Source organism: Ipomoea nil, unplaced genomic scaffold (genome assembly GCF_001879475.1).
Source record: "Ipomoea nil cultivar Tokyo-kokei standard unplaced genomic scaffold, Asagao_1.1 scaffold0519, whole genome shotgun sequence".
Taxonomy (NCBI): Eukaryota; Viridiplantae; Streptophyta; class Magnoliopsida; order Solanales; family Convolvulaceae; genus Ipomoea; species Ipomoea nil.
The window spans coordinates 2,898,921-2,918,143 of record NW_017616947.1 but is presented as its reverse complement, the minus strand read 5'-3'; the positions used below and the strand labels follow the sequence as shown (position 1 = coordinate 2,918,143).

At 33.6% G+C, this 19,223-nt stretch overlaps 2 protein-coding genes and 1 long non-coding RNA gene across 3 annotated transcripts; 2 read left to right on the top strand and 1 right to left on the bottom strand.

Moving 5' to 3' along the window:
- Nucleotides 1–2,922: 2,922 nt before the first annotated feature.
- LOC109174101 lies at nt 2,923–4,240 on the top strand. The gene is made up of 3 exons (XR_002053009.1): nt 2,923–3,058; nt 3,911–4,055; nt 4,150–4,240. It is a non-coding gene; the product is annotated as an uncharacterized LOC109174101 (long non-coding RNA).
- A 3,990-nt stretch (nt 4,241–8,230) lies between these two features.
- LOC109174087 (putative UDP-arabinose 4-epimerase 2) lies at nt 8,231–11,682 on the top strand. Its single transcript, XM_019323374.1, has 8 exons — nt 8,231–8,239; nt 8,756–8,869; nt 8,998–9,105; nt 9,191–9,282; nt 10,204–10,290; nt 11,241–11,295; nt 11,409–11,489; nt 11,641–11,682. Exons 1-8 carry the CDS (start codon nt 8,231–8,233, stop codon nt 11,680–11,682), a joined length of 588 nt encoding a protein of 195 aa, XP_019178919.1.
- A 127-nt stretch (nt 11,683–11,809) lies between these two features.
- On the bottom strand, nt 11,810–12,825 carry LOC109174086 (uncharacterized mitochondrial protein AtMg00810-like). The gene is made up of 2 exons (XM_019323373.1): nt 12,570–12,825; nt 11,810–12,537 (listed from the first exon to the last, which is right to left on the bottom strand). Exons 1-2 carry the CDS (start codon nt 12,823–12,825, stop codon nt 11,810–11,812), a joined length of 984 nt encoding a protein of 327 aa, XP_019178918.1.
- Between the last annotated feature and the right edge of the window lie 6,398 nt (nt 12,826–19,223).

Genomic DNA, 19,223 nt, shown 5'->3' with positions numbered 1-19,223 from the left:
GAAGACATAAAAGGAATAATAATTTTAGATTCAAACATAGAAATAATTTCCACAGTAGACGATTGATAAAATAGTAGGAGTTACCAAAGTCCTTAATATTGATAATTTTGTCTTTCCTACATTCAAATACACTATATAAGAGTATTATTATCATCCATTATATTGGAAGGATGCCTTTATAATTTTTAGAAAACCACATCACAATTCCTATATTTATGGCAGTTTCTTGGGTGTGTGAATCCTTGATTATTTTCTGGCAAATTATATCGTGCACCGCGCTGCACTGCGCATCAAAACGACATCGTTTCGACATCGTTTTGTTTAATTAAAAGAAACGGCATCCGTTTTTCGCACTCTTTCGCAAAAAGTAACTCTATTATTCAGTTTCATTTTGTATACACTGCAGTTTCAGTTCAACACAAGTACAGTTTCATTTTGATATAACTACAGTTTTATTCGATATTTATAGACTCAAATATGTGAACATGTTATTTAATTTTATTTTATATACACTATAGTTTTATTAAAACACATCTACATGATCATTTTTATATAATTACAGCTTCATTGTACAATATACATTCAAATATGTGAAATGTTATTCAGTTTCATTTTATATACACTGCAGTTTCATTTCAGCACAACTACAACATTATTTTGATATAACTGCAGTTTCATTTGATAATATCAAAATAATACGTGAGGCAGTGTCGATTTAGATATAATGTAGTGTCAATTGATAACTATCATACAAAAAAATGCACACTCCATTAAAACTAACAGCGCGCCGTTTCTTTATTTTAAGAAACGGCGCCATTTTGACTGCGGTCCACGATATAACGATCGTTCTTTTCTATTTTTGGCTTTTGGCTTGGGTGTTTGTATATAGTACGGGCCATTTGTGTTTCATAGGTTTGGCACCTTTGATTTTTCAGTTATAATTTAGCAATTTTCAAAGAGTATATAGAATTTACCTCTAATTATTTTATCTTGGGTATACCTAGAGTTTTCACCGTCGGACACAGTGACTAATCTTCTCGCTGAATTGTAAGTACCTCTTATAGGTGGGACAACTAGCCTGCCTGGAGATCAGGGCCGGTCCTGGGGCAAGGGCAGGCTGGGCCCTTGCCCAGGGCCCATGTTTGGGGGAGGGCCCATCCTATCTCTTATACATAGTATATATGTATTGAGTATAAGTAATTTATATACATATGTTTTATAGTAAGGTGAATTAGCTTGACTGGTAAGTTATTTAAAGGGAAAAGGGTCAAATAGGTCCTTGAACTTTAGATTAAAAGTCAATTAGGTCCCTAAACTTTTTAAAGGTGCAATTACACCCATGAACAATTCATTTAGGTGCAATAAAGTCCAAAAATAAGTTAATGACCTGCTATCACAGGTCATTAGGGTTCAGACCACCTTCCGGCGAATTTTTCGACAAAAAAAATGTGACCAGCAACCGACCCAGATTTGCCGAAAATTTCGCCGGTCACTTCTTTTGTTGAAAATTTCGCCAGTCACCTTTTTTTTTTTTGCCTGAAAATTCGCCAGAAGGTGGTCTGAACCCTAATGACCTGTGATAGCAGGTCATTAATTTGTTTTTGGGCTTCATTGCACTTAAATGAATTGTTGATGGGTGTAATTGCACATTTAAAAAGTTTATGAGCCTAATTGACTTTTAAGCTAAAGTTCGAGGGTCTATTTGACCCTTTTTCCTTATTTAAATTTTAACCTCATTTAATCAAAGACTGGTGATCCAATCTTTCCATTCACATTTTGGAATTCCTCAACTTTATTTTTTTTGCTTATATTTTAATATATCTTTTTAAAAAATTATTTTTATTGATTTTTTGTGTTTAATACGGAATAGTATTTTTAATGTAGTTTTTAAATATATAAATTTTAATAAATTTATACTAAACATATTATGAAATTTGTTTATATTAAATATATAAATTTTTATATTAAATTTTTAAATTTTTATATATTTATACTAAACATATTATGAAAATTTGAATTAAAAAAAAATCAATCAACTCATGTTAATCAAACAAGACACATAAAAACAGGACGGAGGGGGTTATATGATATATTTTGAGATTGAATTATGAAAAAAAATTAAAAGATAATTTACTCCGTACCTTTTTATGAATAATATCTAATCAATGTAATATAGAAGTTTCTATCATGTGTCATTGTATTCAAATTATTCTAAAAAAGTTTGAAATTTATCTAGTTAAAAGAAAAAGTATTTATAAAAATCATATAAATATAGAAGATGTGTGATTTATAATATGTTTTATATTCAAACTATTTTATCTACATAATTATGTTTCATATCTTTTTGAATTTTTTATTACGTTTTGAAATAATTTAATTTTTTGCTCCTAGTCAAAAGAAAAAATTAGCTTCACATATGTTTGTAATTATTGTTTTATAAATTTTTAATAATAATTAATTTATTATTTATTATAACGACAATGCTATTGTTTATAAGTTGACTCGATTTTAAATTATTTATTCATTTTTATAAAATATAATAATTATTTATTTATGAAGGCACTTATACGATTATTTATTATTTTGCATTAAGGAAAGCATCTAGAATTTTTTTCATGATTATTATTGTCGCTATAAAATTGTTAAAAACTTGTTAATCTTATTTAAAGTTATTGATATTAATAATTTTTTCCTAAATAAATTTTAGGCATGAAATATATATTAACAAGGCCCCATTTTCTTGTCTTGCCCCGGACCTATGAAATGATAGGACTGGCCCTGCTGGAGATTTAAGGCTACCCTATTCTCAAAGCCAAGGATCGAACCCTTAATCTTTGGTTAAGAATAGATGAGTCCATTTTACTCAACCACACCCTCTAGGTTATTTACCACTGACTATTAGAAGTGAGTTAGTGACATGATTTTAATATACTTCAATGTAATTGGGTCAGATCCAGAGGGAAGGTTAGGAGAAGCTCCACGTCCCGAGCTTCGTGAACATGGGAGGATCTCAGGTGCTTGCTTTGATGCAGCTCGTGGAATCATTCCTGGGCTTAAGGTCCGTTCATACTTCTACTACCTCACTACTACCAATCGTTATATCCTACACCACGGCGCACATAGCACTGTGCGCCGCGCGCCTCCCAAAACGACGTCGTTTTTGGGTCGTGTTGGGAGGCGCGGTAGGAAGTTGCTGAGATTATGTGTATTCGTTCACAACGTTATGTGTATTCGTTCATACAGTTATGTGTATTTTTTATACAATTATGTACATTGTTTTTATACAATTATGTACATCCGAATCAGAAAATTTGTGTGTATTATGTTAAGAGTTGATGTGTATTATGTTAAAAGTTTATGTTTATTATGTATTATGTTAGATTATGTGTATTATCTTTTAAAAAGAGTATGTATATTTTGTTATAACATTATGTGTATTCATGTATAACATTATGTGTATTCAAGTATAACATTATGTACATTCTTGAACAGCGGGTTTTTTTTTAAAGAAAAGCCTACTGCCATTCACTGGGGCGGGAAATTTCAAAAAAAATTAATAATTAAAACGACGTCGTTTTGCATCTGGGCGCATAGTGCAATGTACGCCGTGGTGTAGGATATAAATTGCCCACTACTACTAGTAGGATCACATTTTAACCAATGATTCATTATATTTATAATTGTAAATATATGATTGGGTCAAGATTACTTAATTGTGCTATAATGCACATGGGTCAAACCACACTAAAAGATTGAATCCAACCGATTTAGTAGTCTGACCCATGGCCTTATTATAAACCTATATATTCTCTTATTTTTTCTATGCGGGACTCTTAACAATAATATATGTAAAGTGGATGTGTAGAACTTACTGTCTATGAATCCTAACTTGTCGGATGTTGTGATGCAGGTTAAAGGAACGGACTATAAGACACCAGATGGGACATGCATTCAGGATTATATTGACGTTACTGATCTTGTAGACGCGCATGTTAAAGCACTAGAGAAGGCAACTCCTGGGAATGTTGGAATTTACAATGTGGGCACTGGGAGAGGTAGTTTTTCCCGTTCTATAATGTGTTGTGATTGCTCAGAGATCGTGAAGTCTCGTTCTCATCTTTTTTCTTTATTTGTATCTCGAGAACACAGGTAGATCCGTGAAGGAGTTTGTGGATGCCTGTAAGAAAGCAACGGGGGTATCAATTAAGGTCGACTACCTTTCCCGCCGACCAGGTGATTACGCAAAGTATACAGAAGTATACAGGTGAAAAATGCAACATATAACTCCCCATTCTAATGATGTATTTCCGAACATGTACCAATTCTGGCCGTCTGGTCGTCCTCTCCAATGGAGAAGACGACCAGACGACTATTTTCTCCATTGGAGGAGATGGCCAGATCTGGCCTTCTTCTCCTTGAAGACGACCGGACCTGGTGGAGAAGGCGGCCGTCCGGTCGTTTTCTCCTGTGGAAGACGACCGGACGGCCGGATTTTGTCGTCGGTGGCTGGATTTCGTCATCGGTGGCCGGAATTCGTCGCCGGAATTGAAATGACCTATAATAACAGGTCATTTACCGATTTTTAGGCTTCATTGACCCAATTTGACATGTTTGAGGGTTTAATTGACCTTTTCTAAAGTTTAGGTACCTAATTGACCTTTGGGGTAAAGTTTAGGGGCTTATTTGACCCTTTTCTCTATTCCTACAATCTTGTTCAACCACTTGAGCACTTTGTCATCCTCCTTCTCACCTTTAAGCTTCATATTTAGTGTTCTTATCTCTTCATCTTGTCTATTTATGCGTTTTAGCAATCACGGAATGATTTGCTTCGATCGATAGCACATTGGAGGATCATACCATTCCACAAATCCACACCCGACCTACCGTTGTATTAACAATTTCAAACACACAAAAAAAAACAAAAAAAACAAAAATATTCAAAAATAAACAAAAATTTAAAAAAACAATAAAACAAAATTGAATCTAAAAAATTAAACTATTTGCAAATAAAAAAAAAAATTTAAAAAAACTCCGACCTGGATTCTCATTTGCCCATAAAGTTCGGATCTTTAATTGATGACCACATCTACAATGGAGAATTGGAAACTTTTCTCCAAACTCATTGTACTCATTACTCGTAGAAGAAGAGTAGAAATTACTCATACCCAGGTTTAGCCGACTAGATGGAGAATGGCGCTGCAAACCTTCCTCTTCCCCTATGCGTTCGTTCTTCTCTACCTTTCTTTATGCTCTTTTTCACGCAAAATTAAGGGTTTCAGACTGAACAAACACTCTCACGATGAACCGGGTTAAAAAGATATTTTGCTTAATTAGGACCAGATTTCAAAAGACGATTTTGCCCCTCAGATTATAGTTATAGACTAAATGAAGGATTAAGTTTTTCTGACGAAATTTGATCGGAGTGACCAAAATTGATAAAAGTTACATAGTCAAGGTATTAAATTAACACTTTTGAAAGTCATGGACTGCAATTAAGAATTGTTGTGTTAGACAAGCAAGACAAGAGTCTAAAAAATAACTTAGAGATTAAAAAAAATAATACAAAAAAGCTTCAATAAGAATTCTTCCACTCAAACCATCATCCAATCACCATCCATATCTCATCCATGCATTATCCATATCAATAACCATTCAAATAGAGATAATCCATTATAGACATCCACCAATATAATAGCCACCAATCACAGTAATAATCCAAGAATTACCAATATAAGAGAATATCGAAGATAATAACCAAGATAATACCAAGTCACCAATCCACCAATTTATTTAATAATCCACCAACATAAGCAATTATCCATCCACAAGATAATTAAATCAAAATAGAATTACCAACCTTTGCTTGCTTGCTCCCCTCAATTCATCATATCTTCTCCCCTTTTTTGACAAAAAAAAAATGACAAAGGGATGTGATCATATAGTATCTGGAGCAGAACTATAGATATATGGGTCTCAAAATGATCAAAATAAGTCATCAAAAAATATCAGCATCAAACGTACCCCAACATCATAACTACATCACCCATAGTTCAACATCATTTGTCTTTTGTGTGTTTTGCTCCCCCTCACAAGATACTACTTCCCCAAATAAAAGACACCACGAAACCAATCTCAGTTGTATAAATAACAAAACATTCACTTAGAACTCCCTTTCGTTACTGTTTCATCTTCATTTGATTGGAAAACCTTGAGTACTCAGAATGCCAAAAACACAAGTTGGAGAATGAAAGATATATCTTCGGTTTCGAAACTCGCAATGAGAGAAAATACTACAATATCATGATCATAATAAGATCGAGGTTTCATCTCTTAGAACAAGTTTCCTTTTGCATGAAGCTGTAACATGGACATCAACTCTATAACAATTCTCTTTGCTTTTCTAAAATATTTTGCCACAAGAACCTGCACAAGTGGAATACTAACGAGAGACACAGAACTAGGCACACGCAACTTGTAAACAACTCAGCAAATAATACAGAAGCACTTATAAAAATAAATACAGGAATTGTCAAGTTGAGAAAAAAAAAAGTAGAAAGTTTAGCAAATACACTAGATACTAATAGTAAGCAAATTCAGATAAAGCAAATTCATACGCATATTCATAAAATTTAACACAAAGGGATATATATTGTTAGGAACATATGTATTAGGATTTTGATGATACCAATGTAACTTAGAAGTAGACCCCTAACTTTTTGTCCTTTGTTTCGTTATCTTCGTCCTAGACGAAAGGTACCATAAGTCACCATGTAATTCGTGTTAAGTTAGTCAAACACACAAAACCGAGTTATGATCTTTTAAGTTAGGTTTTGTCGAACGAAAGAAGAGTTTATGAAGCTGATCTCTAACGAACCACGAAAGAGCAGATGATCTTCTACAACCGAAAGCAGAAGCCGAAAGAAGTCTTCTGATCAAGAGACATTGTAACTAAAGCTCTGACTGCCAAGACAATTCATCTTCTCTCAACTCAAGAAGAATGTTGTCAAATGTCTCATCTGATGATCATCCTAGGAATGAATTTTCCTAAGAATGAGAGCACACTTATCAAGGTGCATTAAATGCCATAGTACCACTTTTCAGAGCTAGAAGACAAAACACTCAGGATTTCTTGTCTCCAACTTCTATATGGTACAGCTACATTTAATGAAGCAATAAATGCACAAGGCTCTCCCGTTATTGACCACTGAATCATAGGTTTGAAATGTCATCTCTCTCCAACGGATGGCTTATTTCCCTCCTATAAATACCCATCTTCTCCATGATAGAAGGTGCTGGTTTTTAGAACAATTGAATACTTATACTCAAAAGCTCCTTATACAAGTTCACTCTCTCAAGCTTTTGAAAACCAGTGATTCAAGGCGTGAAGTTTGCAAGAAGACATATTCGATCTCATTCACTTAGCCTTGAAGAAGTCTTGCAATTTTGTACACATTGATTATCCATCAATTCACCAGCCAGTCAAGACTTCATCAAGTTGGAGAACCTCGAAGATTATTTTCATCCAACCCTCAACTCTGAAGAAGACGTTGATAGAGGCGGAGTAAACTCTAGGAGTTGAAAAACCTTCAAGTAGCTGTCCGACTTAGTGATCAAAGTAGCTATCTTGGTGTAATTTGTACTAGGAGTGATAGTGCAAACCTTTCACAAGTTGTGAAAGAAGAGTGGAGTAGGCACAGTTGGCCGAACCACTATAAAAATCTCTTGTCTCTCTCTCTTTACTTTTTAGCCCTTTACTTTCGTGCATTGCATATCATACGCCCTTAACCGAGAGCTTTCTCAAAAGAGCAAATAGTGCAAAGCAAATTAAAATCTGTATAACTTATCTGCTGCGTAATAACCCTGAAAAGAGTTATTTTCGAGAAAAACGAATTGAGTCTATTCACTCCCCCTCTAGACTCTCCTTTCGACCCTACCGGGACCAACATATATATATATATATATATATATATATATATATATATATATATATATGTATATATATATATATATATATATATATATATACACACACACACTTTTGTTCAAATGCGGCTACGCTCTCCCGTTCGGCTATGTGGCCGCTTGACAAAATACACCAATAGTGTTAACAAAAGGTACGTGTTAGGAAAAAGCATAACAATGAAATGCATAAATATACCAAAAAAATACACAACACACTCAAAAAAAAATGCACCATATAACTCCCCACCTTAATGATGTATTTCCGAACATGGATGGTGTATATTCGTATAATTGAGCAGTTTTCAACTCTCCAGTGATACATATACTATCAAGTTAAGATCTGTTTTTTTTGCTTGTAGTGACAAGTTTCCTAATGGACCACTTGTTGTTTAGCTTTGAGGGAAATTATTATGTGTTTGAAATGTTGTCTTTATCTGAACTTTTAGTCTTAGGTACGGATTAGAAGACAAACATTTTTGTCATTGTATGTTATTCTTTGGCAACTAGAAAAGATATTGTTTACTTCTTTTTTTTTCTTTTTTTTTTCTTTTTTTTTTTTTTGCATTGCTTTATTTTGGTTTATTTAGTTGAAATTATTTTTCAAGGAAAGACTCAAATTTCTGAAAGTTTAAGGTTCTCTATTTCCATTGATACTTTTCTACATAATGGGATGTCTCTATTTTAACTAAGGTCAAGCGCAAAAGCTCTCCCTCCCCCATCCTCAATCATGTTTTTTTTATAGTTTTGAAACTATTCCATTGTATTTATGATTTTTCTTTTTTTTTTTTCGCAGTTTTCTCATCATGAACCAGGTGTTACTCATGTCTTAGTTACTGGAGGGGCTGGGTCTATTGGTTCACATGCTGCATTAAGACTTCTAAAGGACTCATATCGTGTGACTATAGTGGTAATTGATGATCTTTCCAACTGTTTGAATAGTTTCTTGTATAATTGCTTATAGAGACTGTAATACTGTATTTTGTAGAGTTTACTTGTGTAGAAGTTTATAGATAACAAGATTCTCTCACATAACAGGACAACCTCTCACAGGGAAACCTAGGTGCTATAAAAATCTTACAAGCACTATTTCCAGAGCCCGGAAGGCTTCAGTTTATATATGCCGACCTTGGAGATGCAAAAGCGGTATCCTGTTTGCTCATATTCAATTAATCTTTGTTATACAAATGAAATCTATAAATAACTTGTTACACTAACTATTGGAATTTAGGTGCATGAGATATTTTCTCAGAATGCATTTGATGCTGTGATGCATTTTGCAGCCGTAGCATATGTTGGTGAGAGTACCCTTGATCCACTAAAGTAAGTACTCCGTAATTTCTTTTTTTTCAAATTTTATTACAACAACCATTACAGTTTCAGCATTTTGTTGACTTTTAGTAAAAAAAAAAAAAAAGAAGGAATAAGGGTCAAATAGGCTATCGAACTGCACACGATAATGCAATTAGGCCACTGAACCTAAAAAAATACTACAATTGAATTCTTAAACTAACCAATTTCAGGCAATTAGTCCAATTTGCAGGTTTTTAGCAGTCACCCCAAATTTAAAATATTTTTTAAAAATTATTTTTTAAATTTTTAACATGATTTTAATTTTTAATTTTTATCTTTAACTCTGGGTTTCTGGTGTTCATTGTGTTTCATACCAAATTTGAAACTTTTGCACAATCTTATCCAATTTTACTATCTAGCCTAGAAAAAAGGAAAACAATTCAACCTGACCCAGAAAACTTTTCTATTAGTTCGCAACAAATCTAGTACCTTGTAATTGGCTATACATGAAACATTGAGATTGGAACGATCTTTTCTAAGTCGAATAGTAAAGTTGCATAGAAGTTTTAAATTTGGTATGAAATTGCCAAATTTAAAAGGTTAGGCACAGTGCATGGTTTGGATATTTTCCACCAAAGCTTAAAATTTATTTATTACTATACAAATTATATACTATTTTTTTTTCCTTGTCTTGGCTTTGATTTTTGTTGTTTCTTCTGATTGTAAAGTTTTGTAGTAGTATTTAAAGAATATAATTTTCCTAATTCCTATTTAAAGAGTATACTTTACCACTGACTATTAGAAGTGAGTAAGTGACATGATTTTAGTTTTTTTATTTTATTTTTATCTTTAACTCTGGGTTTCTGGTGTTCATTGTGTTTCTGATGTCTTGGGGTTACTGTTACTTTGCTACATTCTACATCTTATGTATAATCTTTTGTGTGAAATCAGGTATTACCATAACATCACATCAAATACCCTTGTTGTGTTAGAGGCTATGGCAGCACACCGAGTCCCTACTTTGATTTATTCGAGTACATGCAGTGGCGGAGGTACATGGTAGGTGCAGGGGGCCTTGGCCCTCCTTTCCCCTCATTTTTTTTTTATTAATAGTATATTGTCCTAAAAAAAAAAATTCTTATTAATAGTATATTGTTTTTTTTGGCCCCCCTCATCAAAGTATTTGTCCCTTCCAATCACATATTTCTTCTTCTTTTTTGTTTCCCTGACTTTTTTTCTTATTATTCCACACCATTAAAATTTGTTTAAAGGATTTTGAGGGCAAATTATGCCGTGGAATCGTGTTCATTTTGTAAAGTGGACACGGTTTCAAAACTGTTCATAATTATGTTCAAAAATTATGAACATATAGTGCTATAATCATGGACATAGAGTTGTGAACATAATTATTAACATATAGTTCTGTAATTATGAATATAGAGATTCAATAATTGTGTATATGAAGTTCAAAAATTATGAATGTATAGCTTTATAATTATGAACATATAGTTTAGTAATTATGAACATAGAGTTCTGTAATTGTAAATATAGAGTTCAAAAATTGTGAATATGAAGTTCAAAAATTATGAATATATAGCTTTATAATTATGAATATAGAACCGTGTCCACCTTGCAAGGTGGACACGGTTCCACAGCATAACGATTGAGTTTAAGAAATGTTTGCTCTTTGGTGAATGGTTTATTAGTAACAATGTTTAAAGACTACGCTTCGTAATATGATGGAAAATGAATTTCTTAATGATTGTTTGTTAGTATACATTGAAAAATAAATTGCAAAATAATTTAGTATAGATTTAATTATAGGTGATTTTTGTGACATGCAAGAAAGACGTTCTAAATTTTAGTAGATTTGTAATACAATAATGTATTTTGAAATATGTTAAATAAATATTAGTATATTTTATTATTATCTCTCAACTTGTGATTGACCCCCCGCAGGAGCAATTCCTGGCTCCGCCCCTGAGTACATGTGCTACATATGGAGAGCCTGAAACGATGCCCATTACAGAAGAAACACCACAGGTGAAATGTTAAAACTATATTTTACTGGCCTGTTATGAATGCTACTTTTTTTTTCCAGAGCCAGTATATGGCAACATTTCTGAATGACTAAGCCTTTATATGTCTCATTCCAGCTCCCAATCAACCCATATGGGAAAGCTAAGAAAATGGCTGAGGATATTATTCTTGATTTTCATAAAAATTCAAAGATGGCTGTTTTAACAACTACTACTCACATTAAACACAACCTCACGCACATTAAGCACAAAACTCACGCACCTTACGCACAAGACTCACGCATCTTATATACAAAACTCATGCACATTAATCACAGACCCGCTAATGAACATATTCTGTTTATGGTAGATTGGAATGAAGGAAAGATTACAATATAAATACAGATGTTAGCCCTAACTTATAGGCTAATTGACTAGAGACTAATTCACTAGGCTAATTAAGGTCTATCCTAATATAGCTAACATACCAAGAATACAAACATATAACGTAATATATCTTAAATTCTTAATACACCCCCTCAAGCTAAAGGTTGGAGGGCTACAACATTGAGCTTGTCACGAAGAGCTGCAAAACGCGGAGCCGGTAGCGGCTTGGTGAAGATATCGGCGAGCTGATCTTTCGTGGACACAAAATCGACTAAAAAATCCCTAGCAGCGACCTTGTCATGAACAAAGTAAAAATTAATCTCCACATGCTTCGTCCTGGCATGGAAAACAGGGTTAGCACAGAGATAGGTGGCACCGAGATTGTCACACCATAGAGTCAGCGGGGAGCCCGGATGCAAGTTTAGCTCATGAAGGAGAGAGACAACCCAGGTAACCTCAGCAGCTACATCGGCGAGCCCCATGTACTCAACCTCAGTGGAAGAACGAGCTATGGTGCATTGCTTGCGGGAGACCCAAGAAATTAAATTGTCGCCGAGAAAAACAGCATAGCCGCTAGTGGACTTGCGATCAATGGAACAACCCGCCCAATCGGAGTCGGAGTAGGCATGAATGGCAGAAGAAGATGAACGCGAGAAGCGCACTCCGTAATGTAAGGTGCCTTTAACGTAGCGTAACACACGCTTCAAAAGTCCCCAATGTTCAACTGTGGGTGCATGCATAAACAGACATAGCTTGTTAACTGCATAGGAAAGATCGGGGCGTGTAATAGTGAGATATTGCAAGGCACCCGCCAAACGCCGGTATTGAGTGGGATTGTCATACACCTCATCAGATGGAGTGACGGCCTTTGTCGTAGAAGCTGGAGTGGAAAGAGGCTTGCAGCAGCCATACCTGCAAGGTTAAGGAGATCACCCATATACCGCCGTTGAGAAAGCAATAGATTCACGGCGTTCCTCCATCTACGTAGGCCAGCAATCCTTGACCCCGGAGGAATGGGACGAGCTGCGTACGCCAAAAAAAGATAATTCCGTGTCGTCAATTTGATCGACACGAAATGTTGAGCGGAGGTGAGATGGTTGGGAGTGGTGGTTGCAGGCGGAGCAGCGGCGGCGGCACTCATGGTATGCTCAGATGAGTTCGTAGCCATAGTCGAACAGGGAGAGAAAAACACAAAGAATCCTAACGCTTATCTGATACCAAATGAACGTAATCTGTTTATGGTAGATTGGAATGAAGGAAAGATTACAATATAAATACAGATGTTAGCCCTAACTTATAGGCTAATTGATAGAGACTAATTATACTAATTGACTAGGCTAATTAAGGTCTATCCTAATATAGCTAACATACCAAGAATACAAACATATAACGTAATATATCTTAATACCGCTCACCTTAATTTTGATCTAGATGCAAAAATTACAAAATTGACACTACGTTTTTTTTTTAAATTTTGGTAATCCTGGAGGTTGATTATTTAAGCGAGATGAATGGCCCAAATTAAATCGCACAACCGCACCTGGGCACCCTAACCGCACAAGAACCTAATTCTCTCTCTCTCTCTCTCTCTCTATATATATATATATATATATATATATATATATATATATATATATATATGTGTGTGTGTGTGTGTGTGTGTGTGTGTGTGTGTGTGTGTGTGTGTGTGTGTACACACACACACACACACACACATATATATATATATATATATATAGAGAGAGAGAGAGAGAGAGTAATAATAAGCATCATGAAATGGTTTACATAAAATGTGGCTTTTCTTTTTGTTTGTACTTCTGTGTTTGGCATTTTCAAAGTCATTTAAGCTCTTTTTTCCCTTTATAATTTTTTGATATTTAATCTTACGGCAATACATAATTCATTTATTGATTGAGTGGGTAGAATATGATTTTAATTTGATTTTGTGTAACATCTTTTCGATTAAGCTTGTTGCATAGAGGATTCTTAGTGTGGCTTACCTAGTGTATGGATAGTGGTGATGGATTTTCTCATTACAAAAAAAGTTTGAATAATTATGAGATAATAATTTAATTGAGTTGTTCGGTGCAATTTCAAAATTTTTCTACTTTGTTGTTGGTGAAAGTGGAGTTTTTACAAATGAGGCCTATAGATTAAAAACATTTTAGGAGAATTTGGTTCATGGTAGGTAAGATAATCAAGACTCAATCCCTAGTCATTCTTCTCAAATTTCACTCATGTGACCAACTAAGCTGCACATGTAATAATCTACCTCCTTTCGTATGAATCTACATTTTGTTATAAATATTAACATAATGACCATTATTTCTTCAGTCCCTTCATCTTCCCTATTAATTATATATGTTAGTTATAGATTTTGAGTTCTCATTTTTCTCTCTACTTCTTTCTTCCATTCCATATTGCAATATTGTTTATACATACAATCGACGCGTTACTGTACAACAATCCAGGTAGATTGAGCTAAGCAGTAAACCAAATTACAACACGTTATCAGCACGAGTCTTTATCGTAATCTTCGGTGAACGGTATGCCTGGATTTGTTACAATACATGTTTTTATATTAGGCAAGCATATTCATAGGATTCGTATAATACATGGTTTATATTGCACATGTTCATATGATTCGTATATATGCTTGCAAATTCTTGAATATGGATTTTCGATTTTATTTTAATTTTTTGAATCGGAAGAAAGCATGTGATATATATGTTTGTGCAAATAGAAGTGATTTTTCGTATATACACTATGTTAATAATATATGCTGCACATAAGAACATTCATATCAAACTGCATATATGTTGTTGCTAAATTTACATCAATATTTTTGTTATATATATTGCTGCAATATGAGCATGGTATTCGAAAGGTTGCAATGCTTCAAAATGTTTTTGTGTTTGAAAATGGAAAATTATGTTTTCCTTGCATGGATCCGAAATGATATTTTGTTATCTGGCGAAAGATTGAATACTCGAAAGGTCATTTTTATTGTCTCTTGTGTGAATTCGAAAGGTTTCGAAAGGTTAATTTATTCTTTCAGACTTTGGCTCTGTTTGGCAAACCTAGCTGAAAAGCTATAAGCTAGGAGCTGAAAGCTGAAAAGCTATAAGCTCGGAGCTGAAAACTGAAGAGCTGTTAAGCTAGCTGTTATGATTGAAAGTGTTTGGTAAAATTAGCTTTTTGATAAGCTGATAAATGTAAAAAGACTAAAAAAGGACATCTTCATAAAATTTAAATTAGTTTGTTTACATATTAAAATTTAACATTTTGTCTTTAAAAAAAATTAACATTTTGAAATAAAACTATTAGCATAATCATGATCTAGCATCTCATAATGAAGTAACAATATTGTTGCAAATCTAATAATAATAATAATAATAATAATAATAATAACAATAATTGCGGTGAAAATTGCGGATAAAGGAGAAGAAAAAAGGGTTTTAATTGCGAAGGGAAAATTATGTCATTTCTTTAAAATAATAAGGATAAAAATGGAAAAAAAGTTAGGAAGTTAGGAGCTTATTTTGGGAACATTACCAAACAAAGCTTATAGCTTATTAGTAGCTTAAAATAAGCTATAAGCTCCTAAATAAGCTCTGCCAAACAGAGCCTTTACCTTTAGAATTCATCTCTGAAAGTTTGATTTGCATCTAGAAGATGTCAAATTCTTTATTTTTGCTACGAACATGTGATATTATGAATGTATATGAGAACATATGATATACGTTTTGTAGATTACGTCTTCCATTGCCAAATGTAAATTTATTGAGCTCACTTATGAATGAAGCAATTATTTAGCTTGGGCTCTAAATATTGAAATATATTCGGCATCTAAAGAATTGAGCCAAGTTTTTTGTTGCTAAGTCGCAGAGCACCGGTGCCTAGAAGGCACAAGCTCTCATTTTCATACGTCACCACTTGAACCACGACGTACATTAGAAAATGAGTATCTGATTGAAAAAGAACCCCTTGAATTAATAGAAGTCCCTGAAGGACTATTCCCGACCAGAAGTCATCAAATGTTCTTCCTCACACACATTTTGACTAGTTTAATCTCATGTTTAATTTTGAGATTATAATGTAAGTCAGTGATTAACTATAATTCAGCTATGCACAAAATAGTCTCACAAGTGAAACTCTAAACAAGAAGTTTCAGAGAAATATTTTATTGGAAAGACATTGTCAACTTTTCATGCGAGTAATTTGTAATCCAGCAATAGTACACGACAACAAATTATGAGAAGCATCCTAAGCTGATTTTAGCAAGCCTTGTTGCTAAGAAACATAACTAGTTGTTGATGAAGAATCAAAATGCATGTCTGGTTGGTTTTTGCACAGGTGCCTGAAACACATAATGTTACCCAGTTGTGCAACTTTATAAGGGGTTGCGGTCGAAATTATAACCGGTTTGGTATGAGTTTCGAGCTTAGAATAAGAAGCAAATTGATCAAGATATTCAAGGATGACCAAACTCATCGAGGCAAAATCCTAGCCAGAAGCAGGTTTGCTAACAATGAGGGTCTGAAGGGCATTGATCCCTACGTGCCGCACACCAAAGCATTTGGTCATCGAATAATGCGCCGCATCTTGATGATTCTAGGTAATTTTCCTGAAACAAATATTGTGATAAATGATGATAATGAAATGATGAAGTATTGATGAAGAAATGATTGGTGTCATGATAATATTTTGAACAATGCATGAAAATATATTCATGGCCGAAAAAGTTAGTTCATGCCTGAAGCATAGAGCATCCGAGTAGTTAGCTCATGCTTGAAGCATCCGAGAAGTTAGCTAATTCTTGAAGCATCCGAGAAGTTAGTTTGTGCCTGAAGCACCCAAAAAGTTAATTCATGGCCGCAATATATATTGCGTGGCCGAGAAGTATATATACTCCAAAAGTGTCTTTGAGCGCAAAGTTATTTTTGGATGCAAATTATTATGAATGCAAAGTGATTTTACTTTGCTTATTTTCCTTGTTAATTTTACTACTCGAACGGACTATTCAAAAACTTTACTTCTCTAAGCTTACCTATGTAATCTTACTTCTCGTTTTACTTCTTGAAATTTTACTTTCTGGAACTTTTTTTTCCAGAGAAAGTTTACTTCTCGGAGTTACTTCTCTTAGTTTGCATGCTTATTTATATATGAAAATTTTTCTCATGCATGCAACATGACTCTCCTGTGCAATTGACTTGTTGCTAATTCAAAATTGAATTATTATTTGTTCCATAAATCCTATATCAATCCCGAAAAGATTGTTATTATCAACAAATTATGATAATCCTTTTTTGACTAAATTTAAGATGTCAACATGACAAATCCCTCTCCGAATATGACTTAGTGCAATTCTGTGTTATTTAAGGAGTGATATACTCCTTTATAAGAATGATCTTTGACTTATGTCATACATGATATGATTGATTTATATGTTATTAATTTGAAAGATAGAAGAAAATGATATCATATCAGTTTGCCCGAAGCAAACGAGGGAATGAATTATTTCATATCAGTTTGCCCGAAAAAAATGAGGGAGTGAATTATTATATCATATGAATTTGCATGAAGCAATTCCCAAACTAGTGTGTGAACTAATGGAAAATTGAGGATAAGGAATTTAGGGTGATCTTGAAGATCTATTTTATTTGACAAGCTTCCCAACTTCCCTGTGATTGTTGTGTACCCTTATAATAGCATTTGATATGTATGCGTTAAACATATCTGATTATATATGTTACTCTTAGATGATTGCATATATGTTTTGGGTACTTCATATGTTGCGATACACTTTTAAAGGCTTTAAAGACCCAAATGATTTTATAGTATAGCCTGAGCTAGTGCGTCACCTTGGGCAATTATATATTTTCTTGTTGGGGACATCAGTTTTATATGTTATCGTGGTTATCACAATCTGACCTATTGCATATCATAATTATTCCCCCTAGAACCTAGTACGTGGTATAAAACCAAACATTTTCCATCTGTGTTTTATTTACAGTATGCAGTCTTTTTCCTATATCACCACCATAGCGTACCTTTGTTGGCATGTATATGTTGATTATAAACCTCCGTCTATTATTTAAATCATCATTAGAGCCCATGATAAGGGATCAATATATAATTAGGTACACTGACTGCAAATTTTATGAAGATCGTTTCACGGCCTTAGGGGAAGATTAGAGCTCAAATTTAATAGAATGCCGAGAAATTTTATGGATGATTGATGAAAAAGATCTTCAATATTTGAATCCACGTACTAGGTAGACTGAACTAGAAGTTCATAAGAAGTAAACTAAACTGGAAGTTCAGAAGATAATTAATCTGCCAATATATATACTGATAAAAAGAGTGACTATGTCCCATATATCTTCCCCAACTTGGACCGTATGTATTTACCAATGCTCCTTGATGCCAGAAGCGTGGAGACATGTTGGTATAAAAGATAAGAATCCACATAAAGCTAAAACCAGTAGAAAATTTCGTCACTCTTGAAATCACTTAAAGAAGTATGTCCTGAAGATATTCGTCCAGAAGGCGAAAAACCCTAGTAAAATTATAGGTGCACCTAAAATCATAATACTGGGAATGCAAAACAACCAGATAAAAATATCTTTGGGAAATGTCTAGAGTCTGGTTGAATTAGAAATCGCCATTATTTTATATATATATATATATATATATATATATATATATATATATATATATATATATATATATATATATATATATGGGAGAAAATTATGAAAATGTTATAGTTGTCGACAACAGAATTGCCTTTATAAATTGCTCTCAATATATGAGAATCTGGTTCCAGAGCTAGGCACCAGTAGTGTCCTAATTTTTTAATGTATAAATGAGCAATTAAGGCATGTACAACTCAGCTCGCTAAAACTGTATTCTCTTTATAACGTGTACACCAATTAATGTTAACCCTGAAGGTTACAAATGGGTATTTGCACAAAAGAGAAATACAAACAATATGGTGGTATGATATAAAGCGAGATTGGTAACTTAAGGGTTTACGCAGAGATCCTGAATTGATTTTGATCAAATGTTGCCTCCCACAACAAATGGCATTACGTTCCGCAAATTAACATTATTGGTAGTGAATTATAAATTTAGATATGCAGTTGATGATCGGTCATAACCGCAAACTTATGGGTCATTAGATACTAATATTTTTTTGTAAATCCCTGATGGATTCAACACTTTAGAAATGAGAAAAGTGAAAATGGCAACGTGTATCATTCAACTACTAAAGTCTTTGTATGACTTGAATATTATTGACTGAGTGTTTTCCTCCCGAAGAAGGAATATGCAAATAATATGTACCATTATGTGTCCGTTAACGAATTGCTAATAAAGTTATTTATTTATCATCTCAGTCGTTATTGATTATTTAAATATCATTGACACATATAGAACTTGGTGATATCAGCTCATACCGAAAGATGGAGTTTTGAAATAAAAGACTTGAAAATCCAAGTATTGTCTCGACCTGAAGATCGAGCTTCTCCTTGAAGAAGTTTTATACACCAGTTAGCCTAC

Bases quoted from the DNA above. Each gene is read 5' to 3' on its own strand.
- LOC109174087 (XM_019323374.1), top strand. The intron at 11,296-11,408 runs GTGAAATGTTAA...GTCTCATTCCAG, and splicing joins TTACAGAAGAAACACCACAG to CTCCCAATCAACCCATATGG. The intron at 11,490-11,640 runs GTTTTAACAACT...TGTTTATGGTAG, and splicing joins ATAAAAATTCAAAGATGGCT to ATTGGAATGAAGGAAAGATT.
- LOC109174086 (XM_019323373.1), bottom strand. From the start codon at position 12,825: ATGGCTACGAACTCATCTGAGCATACCATGAGTGCCGCCGCCGCTGCT. The intron at 12,538-12,569 runs GTATGGCTGCTG...TTTCCACTCCAG, and splicing joins TGATCTCCTTAACCTTGCAG to CTTCTACGACAAAGGCCGTC.